The sequence below is a fragment of the Cibotium barometz genome, chromosome 35 (assembly GCF_041138505.1).
Source record: "Cibotium barometz isolate CiBa-2024 chromosome 35, ASM4113850v1, whole genome shotgun sequence".
NCBI lineage: Eukaryota > Viridiplantae > Streptophyta > Polypodiopsida > Cyatheales > Cibotiaceae > Cibotium > Cibotium barometz.
Genome location: NC_141080.1, coordinates 45,258,276 through 45,283,453, shown reverse-complemented (window position 1 = coordinate 45,283,453; position 25,178 = coordinate 45,258,276). Strand labels below are relative to the sequence as shown.

Here is a 25,178-nt window from a genome sequence, read left to right as displayed (position 1 = left end):
TATCATTATATTTCTAGCTTTATCTCATCTCATTCCATTTATATGAGTACAACTATAAAAAGGCATGTCCCATCTTATTTTCTAGCATATGCTTCACAATTGTCACAAAACTCTCATTAAATTTCTAGCTTTGTCTCATCTCATTATATAGTGTATGATTTTACACAATTATAACAAAACTCTCATTAAATTTCTAGCTTTGTCTCATCTCATTCTATAGTGTATGATTTTACACAATTATAACAAAACTCACATAAAATTTCTAGCTTCAAAATTCAATAGCTCTCACAAATCCTATTTGTGCCTCCTATTTGTGCATCCTATTCACTCACAATTTACTTAAAAATTATACTTTTGTAAAAACAATTTGGGAAGATACTTTTGGATATGTTAACCCCACATATTTCAACCATAATTTTACATGAATCACCTGCTAATTAGATGCTTCTCATCATCACAACATTCTTTCTCTTGCATCATGTCATCCACATCATATGAATATTGATCTATCTTTAATCAAAGTTTAAAGACCTATAGATGCTTCTCGTCATCACAACATTCTTTCTCTTGCATCATATCATCCACATCATATTAACATTGGTCTATTTTTAATCAAAGTTTAAACACCTATTACTCCTTGATTAGAAACCTTGCCTAAGAGCTTCATGTGAATCTGTGAATCAAATTTTTTTTCACTTTTTTCTATTACTTGAGTATCCTATGAATTATATCCAATCACATAAGCTTTAATTTTGATATTAGCCTCTCTAGATTTTTCTGTGTGTTAGTGGTAGCATTTACCTCCCTTGTTGAAACATGAAATGTGAATTATATCTAGATCACATTAGCTTTAACTTTGATACTAGCATTTTCTCCTATGAATTATATCCAAATCACATAAGGTTTAATTTTGATATTAGTCTCTCTAGATTTTTTTGTGTCAGTGGTAGAATTTACCTTGTCCCTTGTTGAAATGTGAACTATATCCAAATCACATAATATTTAACTTTGATATTCTAGATTTTTCTATGTGTGTTCTATGGTAGGATTTACCTTCTCCCTTTTAAAAATGTGTCATGGGGTGCTTGGTCAATAAGTTGATAATGCAACTTCTCATTATGGATGCAACTAGCCTGTCGCCCAAATCCTCACTCTCCCTCATCACATTGGAGAGTTGTATAGCCAATGGTGTGTGTAGCTCTGCCTGATCTGCCTTGATGGAGGCAAGACAAGATCACAATACTCAATGCAGAAGGAGAAGAAACTCATGCAAGAGAGAACCCTAGTTCATTCACATCCAAGCAAGCTTCCATCTAGCTGAGAAGTAGTCATGCGTATTCTATTACAAGTTCATTCTCATCCAGCAAGCTCCTATCTAGCTAAGTATAAAACAACAAAATACATATAAGAGAAGTAGAGGGGAGAGGGAGAAGAGAGCTCACATATGTTCTATGCTAGAAAATTATTTGCTAATAGAAAATCGTGTTCTATTTTGTAAGGCCCCTTTTCTAGCATAGAACATATGAGTTGTGGGAAACCACCTGCCCTCCACCTTTTGGTGATGGTGGGAAGTTGGATGGGACAAATTACACTCTCTTATAGTTCAAGATTAGGTCATTCTTGATTTCTATGAAATGTGGAAAATTACAAGTGGGGTTGATTCAATGCCAGGTCCTACTCCAAAGCTAGTAGATCCACTATAGACCATACTGCTAGATCTTATTCTCACTCTCACATGGAGGCAGAGGAATATAGATACACTATATGTTATCGTCATCAGAGCATCAATGATTCGGCGATGACCCTAATTCAATATACACCACAACTTTTAAAGCATGGAAAGTTCTAAAGAACCAATATGAGAGTAGCAATCAAACAAGGATTAAAAACCTTGAGAATTAGCTTGCAGAGTAGAAAGGCATTCTGATGGAGAAGCAGCACAACAATTCATATTGTGAAGAATCTACAAGATCAGATGGCAGTGGTGGAGATCACTAACACCAGTGAAAGAACTGGCATGAGTGTTGCCTCCCAAGTAGGATCGTACGGTGACCTCTCTGAACATGCAAATGCATAACTCACCTCTTACCTTTGAGGAGTTTATCGCAATGCTGATGGAGGAGGAGATGTGTTTCAAAGACAAAGATGGTAAATGGCGTGGCATTCTCCATAAATGTAAAGAACAAAGGCAAGGGGAAGGGTTCCAGTAACCCCAATTCTTTTGAAAAGAAGAATAAATCTAAAGCAAGTGTTTCTATTAGACAAGCATGGTCGTGTGGTTAAAACATGTAGATTGAAGGAAGCAAATGAGAAGAGAGGAACTTTGAAGCCTTGGAAAGAGTCCGAAATAGTGTTGAAGAGGAATTGGAGCTATTTCTGGAAATAAAAGAAATTTATACAAAAGCAAAACATTCCTCAGCATCCAATAGTTCATGGATCATTGGACAGTGGAGCATCCTGACATATGACTAGTCAAAAGGATTGGTGTACCTCCCTCAAGCATGTGGGGGAGTCCATCTTGGTGTACGGTGGGGAAGAACACTAAATGCCCCAACCATGGGTTCAGGTACCAATTCTTTTATTTCTAGCAATGGTGATTCTAAGAAGTTGTTTAATATCCTTTATATGCCAAACATCAAGAGGCTTGTGTCCATAGATGATACCATGACTTGAAGGTTCTCTTCAATAAGGCTAGTGTGATCATCAAGCTATGGCATGAGAGATTTGGGTACTTGAGCTTTGTAGTCTTAAAGAGATGCAAAGGTCTAGAATTGTGGCACATCTACCAGCATTTTTAAAGATGTTAGATGTGTGTGACGCTTATATGATGGGAAAGCAAGAATCGGGCAAAGGCTCCTCTCTAGAGCTTGTCCATGCAACTAGTACATGCAAATCTCTGTGTGTGGTAAAATGCTAACCACTGCATTGGGTGGTTCTTTCTTGTTAACTGATCATCATCAATGACTTTAGTAGGAAGATGTGGGTGTATTTTCTTTGAGATAAGACTGAAGCTTTGGAAAGTTCAAAATATGACATAACTTGGTAGAGAATGAGACAAAAAGAGGTTGAAGAAGTTTCCAATCAGATAGAGGAGAGAAATCACATCAAGTGAGTTTAATGCCTACTGTAAGGAGCATGATATCTTTTTGGGTTGAGGTAGTTAACACTATAATGCATATTCTTAATAGGAGTTACACAAAGGCAGTGAAAGGCATGACACCTCAAGAAGCTTATTTAGGTAAGAAACCATTAGTTTTAGATTTCATGATATTTGATTGTGATTGTTTTGTGCATGTTCTAGAAACAAGTGTGGGATTCTAAGAGCAGAGAGTGTATCTTCTTAGGGTACAATATAGAGTCAAAGGTTTATCAACTATATGACTTGGAGATAAAGAAGATAATTATCTAAGCCAGATGTGGTTTTTGAGGAACAACCTCATTAGCAGGTGGAGTAGAGGGCTCCATCCACACTATCCTTCAATGAAGACCAGTGATAATACCAAATTTGTAAGAGGTGGATTCATCAGATGATGAAGAAGAGAAGCCTACAACACCTCATAAGGGGCCATATCCTAAATGGGTAAAGAAGCTCTTGGATGGGAAAACTCTATTGGAAGAGCTAGATATTTGTAGACCTAAGAGAATAAAGGAGCAAAAGAGGGCCTTTGCTCACATTATTGTCAATATGGCCTTGATGGGGCTGAGATAATGAAATGGCATAAGGCAGCCAGCTTAGAGGAAGTATTAGTAGATCCAAAGTGGATGGGGGCACCGGAGTCAGAGTTTGTCTCAATTTTGAGAAACCACACTTGGGATCTTTTGGACCATGAAAACTAAAGGTTATTAGCACCAAGTGGGTTTGGAAGGCCAAGTACAAGTTTGACACTACATTGGGCAAGCCTTCTGTGGTGGTGGGCCAAGGGTTTTGCATAGGTTGAATTGTTTGTGTGTGATAATCAAAGTTACATGGCTATCACCAAGAACTCATAATTTCATGCTTACATGAAGCACATTGAGACATAATATCATTATGTGTGTGAGCTAATGATGGATGGAGAGGTGGAGCTTGTCTATGTCAATGATAGAGAATTGTGTAGACATTTTCACAAAGGCTCTAAGGAGAGATTTTATGCTGTCATCTTCATCGACTAGGCACTTTAGACCAAAGAGGTAGTTCACCTCTATACGGAACATTGAAGGGGGGTGTTTGAAAAGCATTTTCTCAATGCTTCACCCTTGTGTTATTTCTATGGGTGACGAATGTGATCTATTTTGTAAGGCCCCCTTTATGAGGAGTAGCCATTATGGTGAGCACCTGGGCACCTAGTAGTTCCCAGTTTATGAGGAGTATCTGTTGTGAGCACCTAGGCACTCGACAATTCCCAATTTAGACACTAGATAGCAGCAGTGATGAGCAGCCAAGTGTGGCTAAATGGTTAGGAGAAGGCTTATGTAGACTTGGCACTCTGCCAAGTAAGATGCATGCTTATGCAAGTGATGTGACCACATTTGTGTGGCTAGATGGTTAGGAAACAGCTTATGTAGACTTGGCACTCTGCCAAGTAGGATGCATGCTCGTGCGCAGGCTATGTGACCGCATTAGTGAGTGATGAACAACAAACCAAGGACACATTGTTCTCATATAGGGCACGCTTGAGGGTCTAGATGGTCTCACATGGTCATGGGATTTACACAAAATCCTTACAATTTTGGTTGTAGTCTAATATGGTCCTAGTCAAATGATGTGGTCGATTGGTCATTTTAGACCAAGTTGTGGGTTGGCACGTCTATGCCAAACCTGGGTATATATATACTAAATTGGTAGCATTAGTTCATCATCGAGCTCGTTGTGTTTAAGAACTCTTATAATCAAGACATCCTCCATCTAGATTCTGTTTAGATTGCCATCAAAAAGCTCCTTACCCAAAGCACATGGGTGAGCGTCACATCGGTTTGCAATAAAGTTTTTGCAACAAGAAGTAATATTGTTTACTCGGAGCACACATAGATGCCACATTAGTTTGTAATCAAGTTTTTGCAAGCAGTAATATTGTTTTCTCTCCATTTCTTTCTATACAATTCAGTGCCTTTTATTGTGTTGATATAGCTTCTGAAAAGATGCATGCGACGAGAAGAGAGCTTGAGCTCTTGCAAGCACACACACACTCACAAAACCCTAAAAGAAGAGAACACACAAGGTGAGAGGCTAAAAATCTTCTTCTTCTTTACTCAACACTCAACACACCATATACAAAGATAAGAGTACACACGATATGAAAAGATACTCAACCATACTAGGGTTCTCTATAGTGTGAACCCAACTAAATGAGCTGGCACTATAACTATGTCAGTCTCTAGAATGGCTGTCACATAGCCTGTCATCCCACTAGCCACATATCACCCATGATCTCACCAACCATGCAAGTGGTGTAAGTGTGGGGCCTATCCCCCAGGCGGGTCATTAGTGTCCACTACCTCACGAGATGAGCTCGATATCTCAACACTCCCCCTCGAGCTCAACTCCATCTCATGTACACCAAGCGAAGCCCTGAATCTCTAGAGCTTCTCTGTACCCAATGCTTTGGTGAAGATGTCAGCGGCCTGATCCTGTGTGTGCTGACATAAACAAGGTCAATGTCTCCTGCCAAAACCTTCTCTCTGACAAAATGGTAGTGGACCTTTATATGCTTTATGCGAGCATGAAAAACTGGGTTCTTGGCCAACTGTATACTACTAATGTTGTCACAGAAAATGACAACTTGTCTATCCACTAATAGATCCAAATTTGCAAGTAGCTTTCTCAACCAAGCTACCTCACATGCTGCCATAGCAGCACCTCTGTACTCGACCTCTGTACTAGATAGAGCAACCGTAGGCTGCTTCTTACTGCTCCAAGTCACAACAGCACTCCCCAAAGAAAACATGAAGCCACTAGTAGATCTTCTATTTGAGATACTACGAGCCCAATCAGCATCTGTGTTCCCATGTACACATATTTTTGTCCCAGTTTCATAAAATAGTCCACAATGCAAAGTAGACCTCACATACCTCAGTATGCATCTCAATGCATCCAAATGTGGCTTCCGAGGAACCTGCATAAACTGACTCACCAACCCAACAGCATAGCTCAAATTTGGCCTGGTGATCGTCGTCATGTAGATCAAGCTTCCTACTATGCACCTATACATAGTAGGATCCTCCAAAATCTCTCCTAAATCTGCACTCAACTTGCCATTATGATCCAATGGCACTGAGATAGGCTTACAGTCTATCATACCATACTTGGACATGTTCAAGCCATATTGTCTCTACAGTAATCAAATACCATGTGGTGACCTAATCACCTCAATGCCCAAGAAATATATGAGCTCCCCCAGATCCTTCATCTCAAACTTCTGTCTAAGCAAGATCTTTACATCAAAGATCTCTGCATCATGGTCCCCTGTAATGATCAAGTCATCTACATAGATGACAACAAGCACAACCCCTCTATCATCACTGTCTCACATACAGCGAGAAATCTGCATTGGCTACATGAAAGCTAATAAAGATAAAATATTTAGAAATCTTGTCAGACCATGCTCTTGGTGCTTGTTTTAAGCCATACAAGGCTTTCTTCAACCTCCTGCAAACATGCTCAGGGTGACTCACATCCTCATAACTAGGCTGCTGCAACATATACACCTCTTCCTGCAAATCCCCATGCAAGAATGCATTCTTTACATCCATTTGATGTAAGTCTAGACTATTGCTTTGACACAGCCACTGCTATCACAACTCTGATTGCTGCCATCTTGGAAACTGAGTTAAAAGTTTCCTCATAATCAATGCCATATGTCTGCGCATATCCTTTGGCTATCAATCTAGCCTTGTACATGCTTATGCTTCCATCACTATTATGTTTTACTTTGTACACCCACTTGCATCCAACTCTTTTCTTGCCTTCAGGCAATTGCACTAAATCCCAAGTCTCATTTCTATATAGCCCATCCATCTCCTCATCTATAGCTTTCTCCCAACACACATTTCCAATAGCCTCATCAATGCATGTGGGCTCTATAACCTACTGCAAGACTTTTGCCATGTATGCATAGTGATGTGCATCATAACCATCATAGGTACACACAGGATTCTTCACTCTCTCAAATCTTCGCAGCTTTGCATTCATGGCTTCCATAGCCTTCTTTACATAGCCTTCATGGCTTCCATAGCCTTCTTTACACCAGGTGTTCTCATAGAGCTAGTATCCCAAGATCCTCATCAAGGCTCATCTCTGAGCCACTAGACTCTCCATCAACATGAGAATGCCCTGCAGAAATGGTCAGGCATACTAGGGGGCTCAACCACTTTCTCTTTGCCTTTATGTGATGTACTAATCACATTTGTAGGACTGGTATTATGATGCAACCTGCCACTCCATGGTCTATCAACAACTGAACCACTAGATGAGGACTCTCCTGGTCCACTCAAAGATTGTGATTGTTGACTTGCATTCTGTGTGCAACCACATTTTCACTCACATCAGCCCCATTAGCTTCTTTTTCAACAGCAGCATACGAGCTGCTCATCTCATCAAAAACAACATCCCTGCTTACCCTCAACTCACGTGTAGCAGGGTTATAACACCTGTATCCCTTTTGCTCAAGGGAATACCCAATAAACACCGATTTTCAACTTTTGGATCCAGCTTAGTTCTTAGCTCATCTGGCACATGCACATATCCAATGCATCCAAAGACTTTCAAATGAGACAAATCAGGTTTTCTGCTAGTAAACCTCTCCTTTGGAGTTACATCATGTATGGCTGCACAGTTGGAGTCTTGTTCATGATGTAAACTGCTGTAGAAACAGCCTCAGTCCAATAGCTATGCGGCATATTCTTCTCTCCCATCAATACTCGTGCAATCTCAGCAATGTGCCTGTTTTTCCGCTCAGCAACTCCATTTTGCTACGGAGTGTATCTGCATGTAAACTGTCTCTGAATACCATTCTTCTTCAAAAATTCAGAGAACTCATTGGAGAAGTACTTTCTCCCTCCATCTGGCCTTAGGCACTTTACATATTTCCCTGTTTGCTTTTCAACCATAACTCTAAAATTCTGAAAACGAGTGAACACCTCACCCTTCTCCTTCATGAAGTAGACCCACACTTTCTTTGTGTGTTTTGTGGTCTTCACCCAAGCTCTTCTCTTCTATAATCAACATAGACACCAAATCTGTGAAATTGGGAATGTTTTCCCGAGTCTGAATAGACGTCTTGAACACCTTGTATTGTGGCCCGAGACCACGTAGATAACTTCCACCTTATCATCATCATCTACTGAAATGCCAATAGATGCAAGGGATTCCACAATGCCCTTGATCTTCAATGCATAGTCATTCACAGACATACTCTTTTTCTCCACAGTATGAAGTTCATTCTTCAATTGTATCTTTCGTGCCTTGGTATTCGTTTCATAGAGTTTTACCAAGGTGTCCCATGCCTCCTTGGGAGACTTGGCATCCTGTATGTGCCCAATCATGGTGTCTTATATACTAATAGAGCCAATACATAACTTTTCTGGCTCTCCTTGGTTCCAATCCTTGAACTCTTTCACATCTGCAGTAGTCGGATTGATCTCCGATATCTCCGATGCCTCTTCATGCTCACCTTCTATGTAGTCCCAGTAACCCTTTCCCATCAGGAAATTTATCAGCTTGGACCTCCAAGCATGGAAGTTGTTCTTATCAAGCTTCTCAATCAGCAACAATCTAGTTTATGCCTTCATTTGACATCTTGCCAGATACACAAATTTACCAAAAACTGCACTCTGGTTTGTCCTGCACGAACTGCTGTATTTTCTGTTAGCAGTACTGTACTACACTCAAATGTCACAACCAGTGACCTCAATGTGCATACATACACCCAATGGTAACTGTTTGACCTCCTTGCATCACACACAATGTCTACACAACCAATCTGTCTTCCTGCAGTTCTTAAAACAGAGTTCTACAGAGAATCGATGACTTACCCGCAGTGCTCGAAATCGCCTGCTTTTTGAAAAACGGAGGTCGTAACGTGCCCAAAACGCGTTTTTGATCCGATAGGACAGTATAGTTGCACTATAGCTTTACTCCCGTGAAGAAAGCTCCTCAATCAGAGATCGTTTGTCGATGCCTCCCCTGTAGAGCTCTTGAGACAAGGGTGTAGTCGCCAACACAAATAGGGAAGAGTAGATGAAGCTCTTACCCTCATACCGCTTCCTGTGCTTCTCTTGCTTGCACCTCAGTCCTTAGCATGAACTAGGCTCTGATACCATGAAAAGATGCAGGGGAGAAGAGAGCTTGAGCTCTTGCAAGCACACACACTCACTCACAAAACCTTAAAAGAGAACATACAAGGTGAGAGGCTGAAAATCTTCTTCTTCTTTACTCAACACTTAACACACCATATACAAAGATAAGAGTACACACGATATGAAAAGGTACTCAACCAAATACATACTAGGATTCTCTATAGTGTGAACCCAACTAAATGAGCTGGCACTATAACTATGCCAGTCTATACATACTAGGGTTCTCTATAGTGTGAACCCAACTAAATGAGCTGGCGTTATAACTATGCCAGTCTCTAGAATGGCTGTCACATAGCCTGTCATCCCACTGGCCGCATATCACCCATGATCTCACCAACCATGACAGTGGTGTAAGTGTGGGGCCTATCCCCCGGTCGTCACTGTGTCCACCACCTCACGAGATGAGCTCGATATCTCAACAGCTTCTACTATTGTGTATTCTTACATTCTATTGCAAAAGGGGAATAACTATCAATTGCTTAATGTTAAAATTGTTAGTGTTCACACTTGGGTGGTAATTTATTTTCTAGCCTAAAGCAAGTATTAATATACATGAAGTCCATGACTTCCCCTATTTGGAATTAAGCACAAGTTAAGGTTGCTTTATATGTTCCATGGTTTCCCTACAAAAGATAAGCTTTATTATAAAAAGATAGCACAACACCTCATAAAAGTGTGAGGCCTTCTTAATCGAAGTGGTTAAATACCCCCCTTCCTAAAGGTGGTCACATACTAAACCAGACATGTTGAATATTCTGTTGGTCATCTCATGGAAGGATATTTACAATAGCAATTTGCGTAATATGAAGTGATCAAAGGATTTATGCTTGGCTCAATCATTTTACGGCACCTTCTCAAGTGTGGGGATAATCAATTAGAAGTGGCAAGGGGTGATAATGCTAGATGCACTTTGGCGTAATACAGAAGTTTTTTATCCTTAGCTATCACATCTTTGTTTAAGTCTTTTAGGCTTGTCAAAATAAGGAAAGTTATAAAATGGGTCATTTTTCTTAAGCTGTAGAAATTTCCTCCATGATCACCATCTCTTGATGGGCATGAACATGGGGTTGGTGATGTAGGGGGCAGCAACGTATTCCTCCCACATTTTTAGATTCAATAGCCATTATGATTGTAGGCCCATGTATTCTTGTGGCTTGTGGTACCAACAAGGGTCAGGTACTCCAAGCCACCTCTAGTGTTGCTTTTAGTGTGCTTGGGGTGTTCTACCTTCCACTCAACATATATAACTTTAACATGTACTTATTTACAAGCTCGACTTTTGTTACATGTGTCTATATAGTCTCCAAGTAATTACCCTGGGACATAAGGTCCTAAGAGTTAGGTGGATAGTAGGTTAATTAAATGTTCATGGACTACCTTTCCATTGTCTTTAGACTCTACATGCTCATCATCATTCACCGTGAGCTTCTCCTCAATGAGATTAATTTGGCCCTTCTTCAAGTGCTTCTAACACCAAGGGGTGGTTGATCTTGCTAATTAACTGGTTGTGGGATGTAAACTTCTTCACTAGGTTGAAAGAGGGTGGGGCTTGTGATTTGGTGGGGGCTATTAAAGGGGCTTCGGGGTGGATATTTGAGGGGAGAGAAAAGAGGAGGTAGTGGGGACTAAAGTGGGGGGTGAGCTCAAAGGAGGTGGGGATGAGCTCAAAGGAGGTAGTGGGGACTAAGTGGGGGGTGAGCTGAAAGGAGGTGGGGATGGTGGTGAGGGTGTGTCTTTGTTTTGCTGCCACCAGAAGAATGTGGGGGAGAGGGTGAGCTTGAGCTCCTTTTCAAGCAAACTTCTTCTCACACGAGAAGAATGTATGGGAGAGGGTGAGCTTGAGCTCCTTACAAGCAAACTTCTTCACACACACATGCGTAGACAAGTACGCAAGAGAGATGGATGGTTGAATTTTCATGTATCTTCTTTCTTCTCTTCTTTCTTCTATACAACCATAACATAAATATAAGAGTATTTCGAGCCTTTCGACCACTCAATGGGACTTTTCTCTCATGCCTCACGGATCCTAAACTCCAATCCAAACCCAATATACCATGGGAAACGTGCAATGCATTAGTGAGGCAACTCTCACTTGCCTCTACTCGTTTCCTTGAATCAGGGACTCCTCATGGTAGCTATGTCAATGGAAGCACGCCAAAGTAGCTCAACAAAGCCACCACCATCACGCCTCAAGGGTAGCCACTTATCTCTCTCACTCCCTCCCGTACACACACACACACTCACACAAGCATTGAAGGCAAGAGCGATAGGCAAGGTTTGAGAAAAAATAGAGCACTATCTTCACTTGAGAGCATACAAGAATGAGGATTTAGAGTTACAACAAAGCCACCACCATCACGCCTCAAGGGTAGCCACTTATCTCTCTCCCTCCCTCCCGTACACACACACACACTCACACAAGCATTGAAGGCAAGAGAGATAGGCAAGGTTTGAGAAAAAATAGAGCACTATCTTCACTTGAGAGCATACGAGAATGAGGATTTAGAGTTACAATTTGACCTTTATCCTTGGCTCATAGTGTTCACACTTGGCCGGCCAATGCTAAAAATGAGGTCCTAGTGCATTTAAGATTGCCTACACTAGCGCAAACACCTTGTCCTAGTAGCTAGTAACTACACTAGTGCAAACACCTTGTCCTAGCTCGTAACTACAACCTTATTATCCCATGGCGCGCCTTTCATATAGAAGCAACAATCACAAATGTAAAATAATCCATTACAAGATAACTATCAATTCTCTAATGCCTAGGGCAATGAATGTCGAAATATGTGGTGGCCAACCATGGTGTCATAGAAGTCTTCAACAGTACTTAGCATGCCCCCCTTCCTGAAGTAGATTCCGTCCTCGAAACATGTGGTTGAGGAAGGTTTGAGGTCACGGGAGGAAAGCAATGCGAGGCTTTGGATGATCTGCTTGGCAACAATAATAACAAGTAAGATGTTCTTTGAGTAACAAGTAGAAGTTAACAAGGAAATAGCTGAACAAGCAGTTATGAAATCGGGGATAAGACTGGTTAAGCTTCCCAAAGATGCTACAAAGATGAAGATTAATGCGAATCTAACTTGGAAATAGTTACAATTCTACGATTTATGAATTGAGTTCAAAAAATATGCCTATGGTTATGACCACAATCTTTAACACAATGACGCACATACAAACCATCTAAAGATATATGTTAGCTTTGGAAGTAAAACTACTTGTTATTAGACGATTACTTCTATAACAAGTTTTTTTTTTCTTCTTCTTCTTCTTCTTCTTCTTCTTCTTCTTTTTTTTGCTTCTTTTGTGAAATGAACAGTGTGATAAACTACCACCTCGTGGAGACTAAAGCAATGGCTCAATGACTTTCGCTAAGGATATCAAGAACTGCTAAGAGCCTCCAATGACGATGGTTTTTTAGTGAAGCAAAGACCGCCCTATGAGAAATCAAGGCATCAATCCTATAGTACCATTGTTAGTTTTCCCAAAGACCCACCAATATTCCACATGGCGATGGCTATCTTCTTGGTCATGTTTTTTTATTATTTTTATTTTTTTATTTTTGTGTTTTTTTATATTGTAACCATCTTTTTCACTCACACATTATCTAGAGAGCTAAAATATATCTAAAGATGGTTTGATAAATGTAAAATGGACTACTTGGTATACTTTATCTTTAGATACAGAATTGTAAGACTAGGACGATTTAAAGAAAAGATGCTAGCATTAATATTCATCTTGGAAGGTACTACGAGAAATGCAAACCAGTCACATGAAATGCAATTATACTCTTTAAGGGAACAATGGAAGTATATAATTACAAAAGAGAGATGTATGAAGAGCCAGTTTTGATTACACATGTTTAATTTGAAGCTCATGGAATCATTGCTTATCCTTTTGCTCTTGATCTTGGTGAAGGAATTTGTTGCTACTTGTCTATTTTTGTAGAAGACTTTGTTGTTGCATCATGATATACAGGTAAAAATAATTAAGAAAATCTCTCCACATGTTGATTGGCCAAGACTATGAAGTACATGCTTGCTTGTCATTGATTAGTGCTCTTTGCTCTTATTGTTTTTTTTAACTTTTTTTTTTGTATTTTGCGATTATGAAAGAAATAAATAATGTTTAAGCTGTGTACAAAGTATTAATGCTATACATGTTGGGTCATCACCTTTAGTTTTTCTTTTACTCACTTTGGTGTAAGCTTGATGTAACCATCATTTCCAAATGTTATGTTGAGAAGGCCTAGATGATGGTACACATGTGAGTGCTTTAGAAGTGTTTACATCTAATTGTAAAGGTGGCAATGTGCTTTCATAAGAGTGAATTTGGCTTAGGTACTCTTCATGACGTATTGGTATGGCTATTTCTTGAGGGGATTCTGCACTGAAGAGTTGTAGTTTAGTAGCATGAGTTGATGCTCGGATGGGTGAAGAAGCCTCTTGGAAAGGGGGTCTATGCATTTTTGATGTTGTTGACTCCCCCCTTCCTGAGTTATGTTGTACCCTCAAAATCATTTTAGATAGCCAAGTTTGGAGAGGTGGGGATGTTGTAGACACATCCATAAGTGCCTTGCCCTTGTTTACTCTCAGTGCAGCGATTGCTACTGGTGGTGGAGTTGTCACAATCTCTCTTTGGATAGGTTTCCTCTTCTAAGTGTGCTTTGGACATTGGAGCACATTGGTCATGGTCATTGATGAAGAAACTTTGATGTACTTGGGTTAGGGTAAGAAGGTAGTTTACTTTTGCCTAGGGACCAAATCCAAGAATTTCCTTTATAATAGCCTTGTGCTTGTAAAAGCTCTTTTTGGATCCACTGAGGAGTAATTTGTAGCCTTGCTCTCCTCCAGTTGTTGCTTTTGTTCCACCTACTTCTCGTAAGCTTTGGTTTTGGTGGAGAGGAGTCAATGGTTGGACAAACTATTGAAACTTCTTTGGAAGTATACTCCCAAGTAGATTCATATGTGGACTCTATAGAACGTTTTGGTTTTCATTTATGAGCTCTTTGATTCTTCTTTTTTGGAGTAGTCGATGGAGAAGTTGAGGGTGGACAATGGTGTAGAGGGGTTTGAGAAACTAGCTTCAAATTCATTTGATGGCAATCCTTGAGAGCTAGCGACTTCACTGAAGGTTGCATAAAGACCAAAGTTGTTCTACCATATGTTCAATCTCTTTTGCAGAGTCACTTTTACCTTTTGCACTTGTCAACCAATTGTAACCAAGCACTTTTATGGCATCGGGTTTTCCTAGTTGGCACCAAGAAGCAAAAGAGATTAAGTTGTGCATGGGAAACTCACTCTCCTTGGCTGCCATAGCCACATTGGTAGTGAGCATCTTGTTGCCATCCCCCTCATGTGGAGGCATAATTGAAGCTTGTTTTGCTAGAAAACTTGGTGATGGCATGATAGAAGTAGCATATGATTGTCTTTGAGGTAATGTTCCCACCAATCTCAGCACCCCAGTTTCTACCTTATCCTTGAGCTTGTGGCCTAGGCACATTTGTATGTAGGCAGTGTCGCTCATTCTGAACTACCTTAGCAATGCAATTGGTAACTTCTTGAAGATGCTCAACTTGTTTCATGGTACCAAATATAGCTTGCACAATTTCTTGCTAAAGGATTTCATAGATTTGGTGCGTGGACAAGTCCCTAAGTAGTTGGGTTTCAATGTTGTATTCCCAATATACACTTTTGGGTATGCCATTCGTCCATGTGCTAAGATATCCTCTAGAAGATGGAGCAACAGTTGTCGAGTTCTTTGGAGCCTTTGAGGCAGGTTGTATTGGAACTGCTCAAGTAATGGCCACTAACAGTTCTATTTGTTCATTGTGTGCCTCTTCTTGAGATTCTAGATTCATTACAGAGTTTGGCACTATGACATGCGTTTGTTTTTCAAGTGCTACTTTTGAGGGTTGTGTAGACTGGGTGTTCTGTGACTCTTGATTTGTAAAGTCTAATGTGATTTAGCTTTGTTCAACTAGTTGGGGTGCTGAATCCACTAGGGATAGGGTGGAGTTGGTTGGTGTAGTTTCTTGAGCAGGCATAAGGCATGTCAATCGTTGTGCTGCTCACTTTGTACTATGCTCATGAGGTAATTGGCAACCTCTGGCAAGTTCTCAGTACAACCTTTGTCGAAGGCACTAATAAATAACAAGATTTCTTACCAATTAGTACTATATCGCTACTGGGTAGCCAAATCCATAAGGATTTGTTTCTCAATATTGTACTGCTAGTCTTAGGCCTTGAGCAATCCATTTGTCCAGGTGCTTAAGGGTCCTCTAGAAGTTGGGCTAGCATTGCAGGACATGGTTGAAGGGCTAACCTCTAGTTGAGTTTGTGTTGGTGATGTAGGGTTGGCCTGGGAGGGTTGAACTACTAGCCTTTGTTGAGCACGAATCTCAATTTCCTCTTTCATTCCATTAATATCTCACCACATGGCTGCTATTGTTTCAACTTCCTCTTTGGTTTGGCTATCAGGCATAAGTTTTTGGTTAGGGGTGGTTTTCAAGCTAGCGTCACTATACTACCTAGTGTGCTAGTAGCAATGCTTAGTCGACTTAGGTCTTGGGCTTCATCTTAAGAACCACACAAGGATATGGTGTCACCTAGTGCTAGCCTAAGGTTTTCTTGTATGCTCGTGACCATCACCTCTACGAATGTAGAATTCATCGTCGTTAGCTCACTAGAGCTTTCAGGTTGTGTTGTTGGGGAAGTTTCACCCATTAAAAGCCTTTGATATCTATTCTAATGGTTAGTGCGATCAATTCTAGGCTTTTCTGGGTGCTTGAGAGTGACGGGGTTAAGCCACAAATGTTTTATGTGAGCATAGGAAACTTGGCCAATGTAAGGGCTGAAAATTGAAACCTTCAAAAACCCTTCAAGAGAAGATCATTTAAAAATTGGGTTAATAGACCACTAACCTTCTTTTTGGATGCACATTCATCAATGAAAGGCATGTGGATCATTTGGGTGCCTATTTCGAAAGGTTTTTGAAAGTTTTTTAGTGCTTTTTTGGGTGATTATTAGAACATAAAGTGTTTATACTTTGAAAACTCATGTGCAGATTGTCACATCTTCTATTCTTAACGTATTGCACTGTGCTCTCTCTTGATTTAGGCCCATATCTCTCATTTGGGTTACTAGTGAAGGCCAATAATATAAAAATAAATTCAATTTGATCCTTCGAAGAAGCACATGCATGGGATAAGTTATCCAGCTGGCAGCCATGGAGCTTGGCAGCAGTTGCAAGCGTAATAGCAAAGGGTCTAGGCCCTAGGGGTTAGCAAGCGTCTCTCTCTCTCTCTCTCTCTCTCAATTTCTATCTCCCTTTATTTTATTTTTATTTTTCCTATGGTTTTCTTTCTCTCTCTTTTGTTTTTGTTTTTTTTTTTCTTGCGCTTTTTATTTATTTATTTTCTCTCGCGCTCACTTCACCGCCGGCCGCCGACCTTTTTTTTCTTTCTTTCTTTCTTTTTTGGTCGGGGCTCAAAAGGCTAGGCTCTCCTCCTTCGTAACACGGCCCGCAAATCTAGACAAATTTGAGCACCTCTAGAGATGGCGGGGGCAAGAGCTGGCGTGGCTGGCGGGGCCCTCGCCGCCGGGGCCAGTTGGGGTGAGCACCCCTCTTGTCTAAGTCCCACGCTTTTTAAAAAAGCGTGGAGCATGGGATCTACGGCTGGGAAGTGGGGTGGGCTTTTCACGGGAATCTGGGCCGTCCAAAGTACGAAACTAGGCCAAAAATATTGAACTCGGGCATCGGGCTGATGTGGAAGATTTTTGCACGCGTGGCAAGTGAGGTGTGTGACATGGATGTATGCGTGGCTGCAGGGACACGAGGGGGGCACAAGGCAAATGATTGCGCTAAATTTGAATTACATGTGCATCTCTCTCTCTCTCTCTCTCTCTCTCTCTCACACACACACACACACACACACACACACACATTCACATACACTGTACACCTTATCGATTGGTCTTGCTCTCTTGCAAAATTTTAGTGTATTTGAAATCAGCTGATAGCTCATGCATCCACAGAGAGAGAGGTGAAAAGGATCTAGGAATACTCCATGGCATCTACATATCTTCAATAAAAGAGAGAGAGGAGGGGTGCAGCCGGCTATAGAAGTAGAATCTCCAATCTGCCACCACCAAGCTAGGAAGAGGGACGTGTATTCAATCTGGTAAGGTTCTTTAACGCTCTATCTCTCCAATCTATTTTCTTGTTTTCATGACATTGTTTTATTGTTTTCCTATTGATTAAGAAGGAGCTTGAAGGGAAAAAAATGTTATCCGTAGCTTGTGTTAGCTTGCAAATCAAGAGCCAATCACTAAGTGCTTGATAAAGCACAATGCAATACATTTTATCATTGAGGCTTTTTTAATAATGTCTTGTATCCCTGACTTCGTAATGACCTTGCTGCATGGTGCCATAACTTCTTTTTTGATGATGCATTGCTTCATGAAGTCCTCCACACCCAATTCAAGCCTCTTATGTTTTGAGTAAGCCCGACAATGCATTCCTTTTGCCATAATTTGATCCACAAAAAACCCATTGCATGATGAAGTCTTCAGTGGATACTTCATGTTGTCAAAGCTTTATTCAATCCAATGGAAGCTTGTATACAAAGCTTCAATATCCAAAACTAAAGCTCATTGCGTTCTTTCATTCTCTTATGTCTACACATTTGTCGTCGAGGTGATAAAGGTGCAACACGAGGAGGAGATGATTGTGCTAGAAGTAGTCCAATGGAGGAGGGAGAGAAGGAGGGCATACACAATGTGCTAGAAGCTTTGAATTTAAATCCAAATCCATGTGGAGAGAGCAACCCTCAAGGGTACCTCACTTCTATGAACTTTGAGCTACTATATGACAAATTACCATCTTGTGCATATGATGCAAGAATCCACCCTTCCATATCAACACAACCATCCCCTCATAGATAGCCATCCCCTTCCATATCAACACATGATGTTGTTATGGTTGGTGTAATTCCAACTACATATGGGGAGCTTCTAGGCCTTTTTCAGCTTAGTTATTCCATAATGACTCAAATATGAAGCTCTATTACTTTGTGCCTGTCTAGATGGACATGCCATCTTCTATTAGGAGTTACATGCAAGTTGGGCTTTTTATGGCTGGAAGGTATGGGGAGGAGGGGCAGCCCTTGCTTCTATTGTATGGGCTGGTTATGAAGGCAGCTGTGGGTACCAATTTACCACTCGAGCTATTCTATTTGCAAGGTTCTCTATGTCCATAAGCCATCAATTTACCACTAGAGCTGAATTAAATCTAATGGCCCTATTTTGGATTGATGGACAGATGAAACATAGGAGCTCATCATAGAGGACTTGATCATGAATTGGATTCAAGATCTAAATGAGGTAAGTTGTGTGTGTGTATGTGTTTGTGTGTGTGTGTGTGTGTGTGTGTGTGTGTGTGTTTTAATGAATTGGGTTTTTTTGTAGGTTGTACAATATCAACTTGCCAACGGGTGAAACCAATGCATGCAAGGTCCCCATCCCCAATCTCAATGAGGTATGCATGGTCAAAAGCTAGATTTTTTGGGATAGTACAAGCATTGTTTTCCACATCAACAAAAGAATGGTAATGAGGAGTTGCTTTTCGTAGGTTGATTGGGACACAGCAAATGCTACGAATGAATTTGAAATGGAGGCTTTCTCAGAGGATGCAATGTGTGGCGATACATCGAGTGATGACATTGATCAAGATGATTTCATTCAAGATGAGGAAGAACATCTATGTCCCATAGCTTGTGACATCATGGATGATGCTCAACAAAGCCCATGCCCCAAATCAAGGGATACCTTGGACCCATATTTATATGTCTCAAGTACATTTTTCTCCTTTGACAAGCAAAGCTACAGTTTAATGAAATCGGATCTTCAAGGGGAAATCAATGTGACACTCGATACCTTAAAGACACATGATTGTCGAGGTTTGCTTAATTTGAAAAGGTGGAAGAGGATGAAGGAGGGTTTGTGTGTTGCTCCTATCCATGATGGCGGTCAATACATCTGCTTGAAATTAGCACCCAACCTAAAGATCGCAGCCATTGAAGATTGGGAATGCATCATACAAGCATCTCATCTCCTTCGAGATCGTGCAATACACCAAGGCGAGAAAGACACTATAAATTCAATCAAGACACAATGGTGCACAGATATTCAAAGCCATGGAATTCCAATAAGCTATATCAAAGATTGGATCGTTCTTTGTGGATGCCAGTTGCATGAAAGACATCAGCAAGATGTTCATAAGGTGCGTGCAAGTGAGAAAGAACACAAAAAACCCTCTTTGATTATAGTCACAGATCAGCCTCATGTTCAAGAATGTTTGGTTGACATCATGATTCAGCACAAGGTAAGACTAGTGTCACTTCGGTCCAAGCACAATGGGCCACATAAGCGGGTGGAAGAGTTTGCTTGCCATCGAGGGGGAAAGCCTTCTCGAAGTGGTGGTAAAAAGCGAAGATTGCGAAAATCAAAGCGGTGTGGCTGCCCCTTTAAGGTGGTATTGGAGTATGCAAATGACTCTGATAAGGTTAACATTCTCCTACACAATGTCCATGAAGGGCATGTTCCGGGGTCTAGGGATGATCTTTATTATTTGCCTATTCACCCGCGTGTGATAGCATGCTGCATGGATGACTTATTTGACGTCGGAACATGTCGTCATGTAGCTAAGATGTCAAAATCAAAAGAGCGATTCCATATGGAGAGCTCCTCTCCCCTTGATTGTGTGGTTTTTCGCTTCTTTATGATTCCCAAGGAGGTACAGATGATCGCCTACCAAATGCACACTCAAGGTAACATGCTATACATTGATTGTTTGTTTGCATGTCATGGGGCAATATGATTTAGTCAGCTGTCCTTGTTGATGCAGGGAAAAATTCAGATGATGCTTGGGAGGCAATGTACATGGAAGCACTCCGTTTGAAGGAGCAAAACAAGGTAGCCCACAAAATGGAGGTTATGCAATTCTTTTATGCCTTTTCGTATGGTAGAATTTAGCACCTATGTGACCATTTTCTTATTTTAGGTGATCTATGTTCAACCCTATAATCCAAATGCTATCGATGAATACAAAAGACCATTCATCCTTATCATTCAAGATGCGTGGATGTTGGAGATGGCAATGCGTTTCTCTCCCCATAATGCTTGGGCTGTGGATAGCACATTTAAGACGAATGTTTTTGGTCTACCTCTCTATGCAGCTGTGTTGCCCAACCAAAACGGTGTCGGTATTCCAATTTGGCTAATGATGTGCACAAGTGACGTTGCCACTAATCAAGAGAGCATAGCTTTAGAGCTTACCTTCAAGTTGATCTTCTCAAGAATGTCTCAAACCCGCCCTACTGCCATTGTAATCGACAAATGCCCAATAGAGCTACAAGCCATTCAGAAGGTGGTTAATGCAGATTCTTGTTGCTGGTTTGAAGATAACCAAGGACAACGTCAACAAATCGCCGCGCATGTCTTACTATGTTGGTTTCATGCCAAGAAAGCATGGGTGGAAAACCTTTTGCCACAGGTCTTCTCATACCCTTGTCTATTATGAGTGACAACTAGAGTGCTGGACATGGTTCTGAGTTGTTTTGCTACTTTGCAGGTTTCAAAAGACAAGCAAAATGATGTTTATAATCAGCTATCAAACCTCATGCAAGCAGATTCTGAACAGGCATTTGAAGGAAGATTCCAAGTGTTCTTGCAGCAGTACTCATCACATGTGAATGTATGCCGCTATGTTTCTAATGGTTGGTGTGGGCAGACATGTGTGTGGCGGACACGTTGGCCCAAGTTTGGTCGTCTTTTTCCACATGGAAACGTCGACACAACAAACCTAGTGGAGAGGTTATGGCAGTACATCAAGTACACCCTCTTGGATGCAAAAATCAATAGATCGATATTGGTCCTCTTGCATGCTCTCGTAGGCGACTCTCAGACAGGCACACACATGGGGGGTACTTTACTAGAGTTTTTCAAACAAAAACAAGAGTTAGGTAAATTGCCATTTTTCTTTATGCCATAGTATTTCAGTGGTAGGATTTGCTGCTCTGAATGGATTCTTGTTTTCTTCTCAGCCGATTCTGGACGCTTTAGTATCCAAGGTTCAAGCAAGAGTCACACTGCAAGACTCGCAGGAGGCGAGAGCATCCTTACAAGGTACAAAGATGATTCAACAACGTTGGAAGTGATTGATGAATCAACAATGCTTTTCAAGATCCAAAGCATGTCTAAGCCCACACGATGGTACCATGTAAGCATGCAATGTAGCTACTGTGATTGTCCGGATTGGACATCCAACTGCAAACATCTATATGGGATTCGATTGATATTACAGCATCATTTTCCAAGTCTGTATGCTATTTTGCCTATTGTTGACAATGCACGTTCTTTGGGGCAGCTGCAACATAATGTTGATGTTGGATAAAATGATGAGGGTACCCCATGGCTGAATTTAGAATGGCAAGATCTTGACATTGGTGAGAATGACCAAGGAATAGGGCTCAACATTGAGCATGGGCAGCATAAAGTAGCAACTAATATTGATGAACAACTAGATCTTTGCATTCAGGACTTCAAAAATATTTTGCAGGGTCTCGAGGAGAGTCTCTCTACATGCGACTCCACACGAAAGGAGTTGATCTTTCAACGGTTGAGGGTTTCAAAAGAGAGTCTTCTTGCATTGGTGGTTCCAAAGGAGGTAGACTTACCTTTGCGAGGCTCCATTCGCCAAATCCAAGCTCATGTGACTCTTACTCGGCTTGGTCATGGTAAGAAACATGAAGGAAGTACTGTTGCTCTTGAGGAGGGGACAACCCCATTACAGCCAACAAAGCGTAATTTCACGGGTACGCTAAGACGTAAGCATCAGCATGGAAGGAGTCGAGTGAGGTTTGAAAAGAGGAATCGTATATTTTGCCCCCATTGCTACAGCAAGACCTTGATGATTGATCCTTTGCAAACACACTCTTGCCATACATGTCATGCATTACTCCCCTTGTCAAGGAGACATGCCCCAGTCGGTTCTGAAGTTGATCTTCTCAACAAAGTTTTCAACTTATGTGATGATTCATCTGTTCAGAATGGAGTGATTATATCTTGTGCATATGGTTTGCACGAAGATGATGAGAGACACTTCAACTTATGCCTCAACAACGGGATTGTGCTTGAAAAGATCCATGCATCTCAACATAGGATCATGCTTGTGTACAGTGGTTGATCGGTAGTACTATCATTGTTGTTGAGAAGACATGTCACAACCAATCAACTAAGATATTTTTTGAAGATTTAAATGCTTCTCTTGTCATGGAAGTACTCTTTATAATGAGATGGTTTCATTTCTCATGCATTGAAATCCATGAGTAAAACTTGAAATTGTCTCTTTTATGTCTATAATTTTTTGTCGCGTTTCAAGAATGCAATCAAACTTGTAACCTTTTTTTGTAGTATATAATAGAGTTTTAGTGTTGCTTGGAATGTCATGTGTTATGGAATGTTTGATTGGAAGGCTCTTGAAGTGTAGAGAAGCTCAAATAAGGTAAGCATATTTTGTTCACTACAAGCTCAACTCTGGTCATTTTTCACGTCCGAGGGTAGCTTTAATGTAGGATTGATGGTAATAAGAGGTCACAAACAACTCCCATCAGTTTTCATAGAGGTTTGAGCATGTCCTATTTTGGTAGCATGCCCAAAACTGGAAATTTCAGGTTTCCCAAATAGGCAGTTTTTGCCAAAGTATAGAGTTTATGCAAAGCAAGAGGTACAAGCAAGCATTGGGGATGCTAGATCATGAAAGAAAGTTGTGGTTTAGTAGCATGCATAAAAAATGCTGATTTGGAAACATTTATGCCTTGTTTAAGTGGATGCATAAACGGCATGTAAGCCGGTTTGACACGTGTGTTGGTGTGGGAAATATATGCCTTGTATTGGTCAAAACACAAGAGTTGAAATCGACTTGGAAATGCATGAGCATTAGTGTTATGTCCGTGTTGGAAATATTATGATATTTGGCTATAGCTATACATCAAAGCTATGTTGGATTAGTAAATGCATGTGTTGCACACTGATTTGGTACAATAAGGGATTTCCAGCTATCTAGTACAATAAAAAAAGCACGCTCTAAACATTCTTCATGATATGAGCGGCATCATCAAGCATTCAAGGTTTTTTGTTGGTCTCTTAGGTATAATGCTAAAGGCTCGTAGTTGAAGCTTGTGGTTTTACATTTTCTATTAAAATTTTGCAGAATGGAATTGGGAAAAACAACCTTACTGCTCACTCGTGTTGGGAAGCTTCTAATCTCAGAGTATGTGTGAAGCTAGAGTATGTGTGAAGCTTAGGTGCTACGCACACACACACACACACATGGATACTTGAATAGGCACCCATTTATGAGCATACATATTACAACTTGTATTTATTTATTTATAGACGTGTATGTATGTATACATGTGTGTGTGTATGTGTGTGTGTGTGAGATAGTCACATGGCACGAGCAAATCAACGCTTCAAGACTAAATAATTGGGCAAATTTGGAAATGACTAAATACATTAAATATGCAAAGAGAGTGGCCTTTGCACCAGAGGGCAATAATCCTACTGCCAAAACATTGACAAGCATAATAAAAACCTAGATTGTACACACTTTACTAAGGATAGAGGTAGACATTCAATGCATCCATAAGAGGATGAACCCATTGTCCAAAACAATATTTAAAAGAGGCAGCAAGGTATAATTAATCATTTGATCGTAGAATGTCATTACAAAAGTAGAATGTCATTACAAAAGTGGGCAAGATATAATTGTTTTAGAATGTAATTACAGCAGATATTGAAAAATGGAGAATTTAATCCCAAAATACTCGCAAAATGCTGCACTAAAACTGTATTGATGGCCCAAAAAACTGAAATTGCTTCAAAACTGAACTGCTCCAAAACTGAACTGATGGCTGCCCAAAAAACTGAACTGATGGCTGCCCAAAAAACTGAGTATGGCTGCCAAGCGTCAAATGTAGTGTGCCGCCTCAAAAGTATGTTTCGCCGATCCAAAAAGTGCCGATGCATTGCACCAAACATGCTTCTTCAGGGTTCACCTAAGCATTTCATGCACCATTGGTGTAGCTCCGTCCTTAGCTTGCACACCTCTTCGTGCTGGAACCAATCCTTTGTAAGCTGCAAACAAATGCCAACAAGCCAAGGATATAACATTGAGCTTCCAATACCTTACCCAATCAAGCCATGCTAAGCTCATTGGACTTACCCATGTCTTGCCTATGCCATCTTGCAGTATGCCGGCAATGAGATACCTCACAAATGTCATCACATAGAAGCCACAATCTGTGCCGTTGGGCTGCTTTGGTACCTGTTCCAAAATTACATATAGGATGTAGACAACAAAAAATCATGCACAAATAGCATATGGACACATAATTCAACATTGATATACCAACGAAACAACTAAGAAAACTAGCCTCCACCTCAACAATCTTTAGGTCTAGCTCTTTTGCAGGATCATAAAGAGCACATTGGACAACTGAATCAGCCACATGCGGCGCCAAGCACTTAAGAGCGCTGCATAAAATACAAAGCTTAGATTGTGTTATGCTTTGTGAGAGAATATGTGACCTACATATTCACAAAGACACTAGTTTTGTACGTATACCTGTATAAGCTTTCCAAACACTCCTTTGGGTCTGTAAGTCCCAAAGAGTCCAAGTACAACAGATAGTTTTTCTTCCCCCGTAAACGAAGCACCCTTTTGTCCTTGTTGACATAAAGCACGAAGTTCCATTGCCATATGCACACCAGCAAAAGTGAAAA

The 25,178-nt window shown here is 40.6% G+C and overlaps 1 protein-coding gene and 2 long non-coding RNA genes across 3 annotated transcripts; 2 read left to right on the top strand and 1 right to left on the bottom strand.

The window, feature by feature from the left end:
* The first annotated feature begins 17,003 nt into the window (after positions 1–17,003).
* Positions 17,004–18,683, top strand: LOC147618506 (uncharacterized). The gene is made up of 3 exons (XR_015262158.1): positions 17,004–17,212; positions 17,370–17,515; positions 18,655–18,683. It is a non-coding gene; the product is annotated as an uncharacterized LOC147618506 (long non-coding RNA).
* A 28-nt stretch (positions 18,684–18,711) lies between these two features.
* LOC147618505 (uncharacterized) lies at positions 18,712–21,801 on the top strand. Its single transcript, XM_086775258.1, has 7 exons — positions 18,712–18,716; positions 18,801–18,870; positions 18,964–20,161; positions 20,239–20,306; positions 20,395–20,886; positions 20,965–21,355; positions 21,437–21,801. The coding sequence occupies exons 1-7, from the start codon at positions 18,712–18,714 to the stop codon at positions 21,784–21,786; spliced, it is 2,574 nt and encodes an 857-aa protein (XP_086631384.1). The 3' UTR covers positions 21,787–21,801.
* A 2,288-nt stretch (positions 21,802–24,089) lies between these two features.
* Positions 24,090–25,125, bottom strand: LOC147618504 (uncharacterized). The gene is made up of 4 exons (XR_015262157.1): positions 25,021–25,125; positions 24,836–24,929; positions 24,619–24,720; positions 24,090–24,530 (listed from the first exon to the last, which is right to left on the bottom strand). It is a non-coding gene; the product is annotated as an uncharacterized LOC147618504 (long non-coding RNA).
* Between the last annotated feature and the right edge of the window lie 53 nt (positions 25,126–25,178).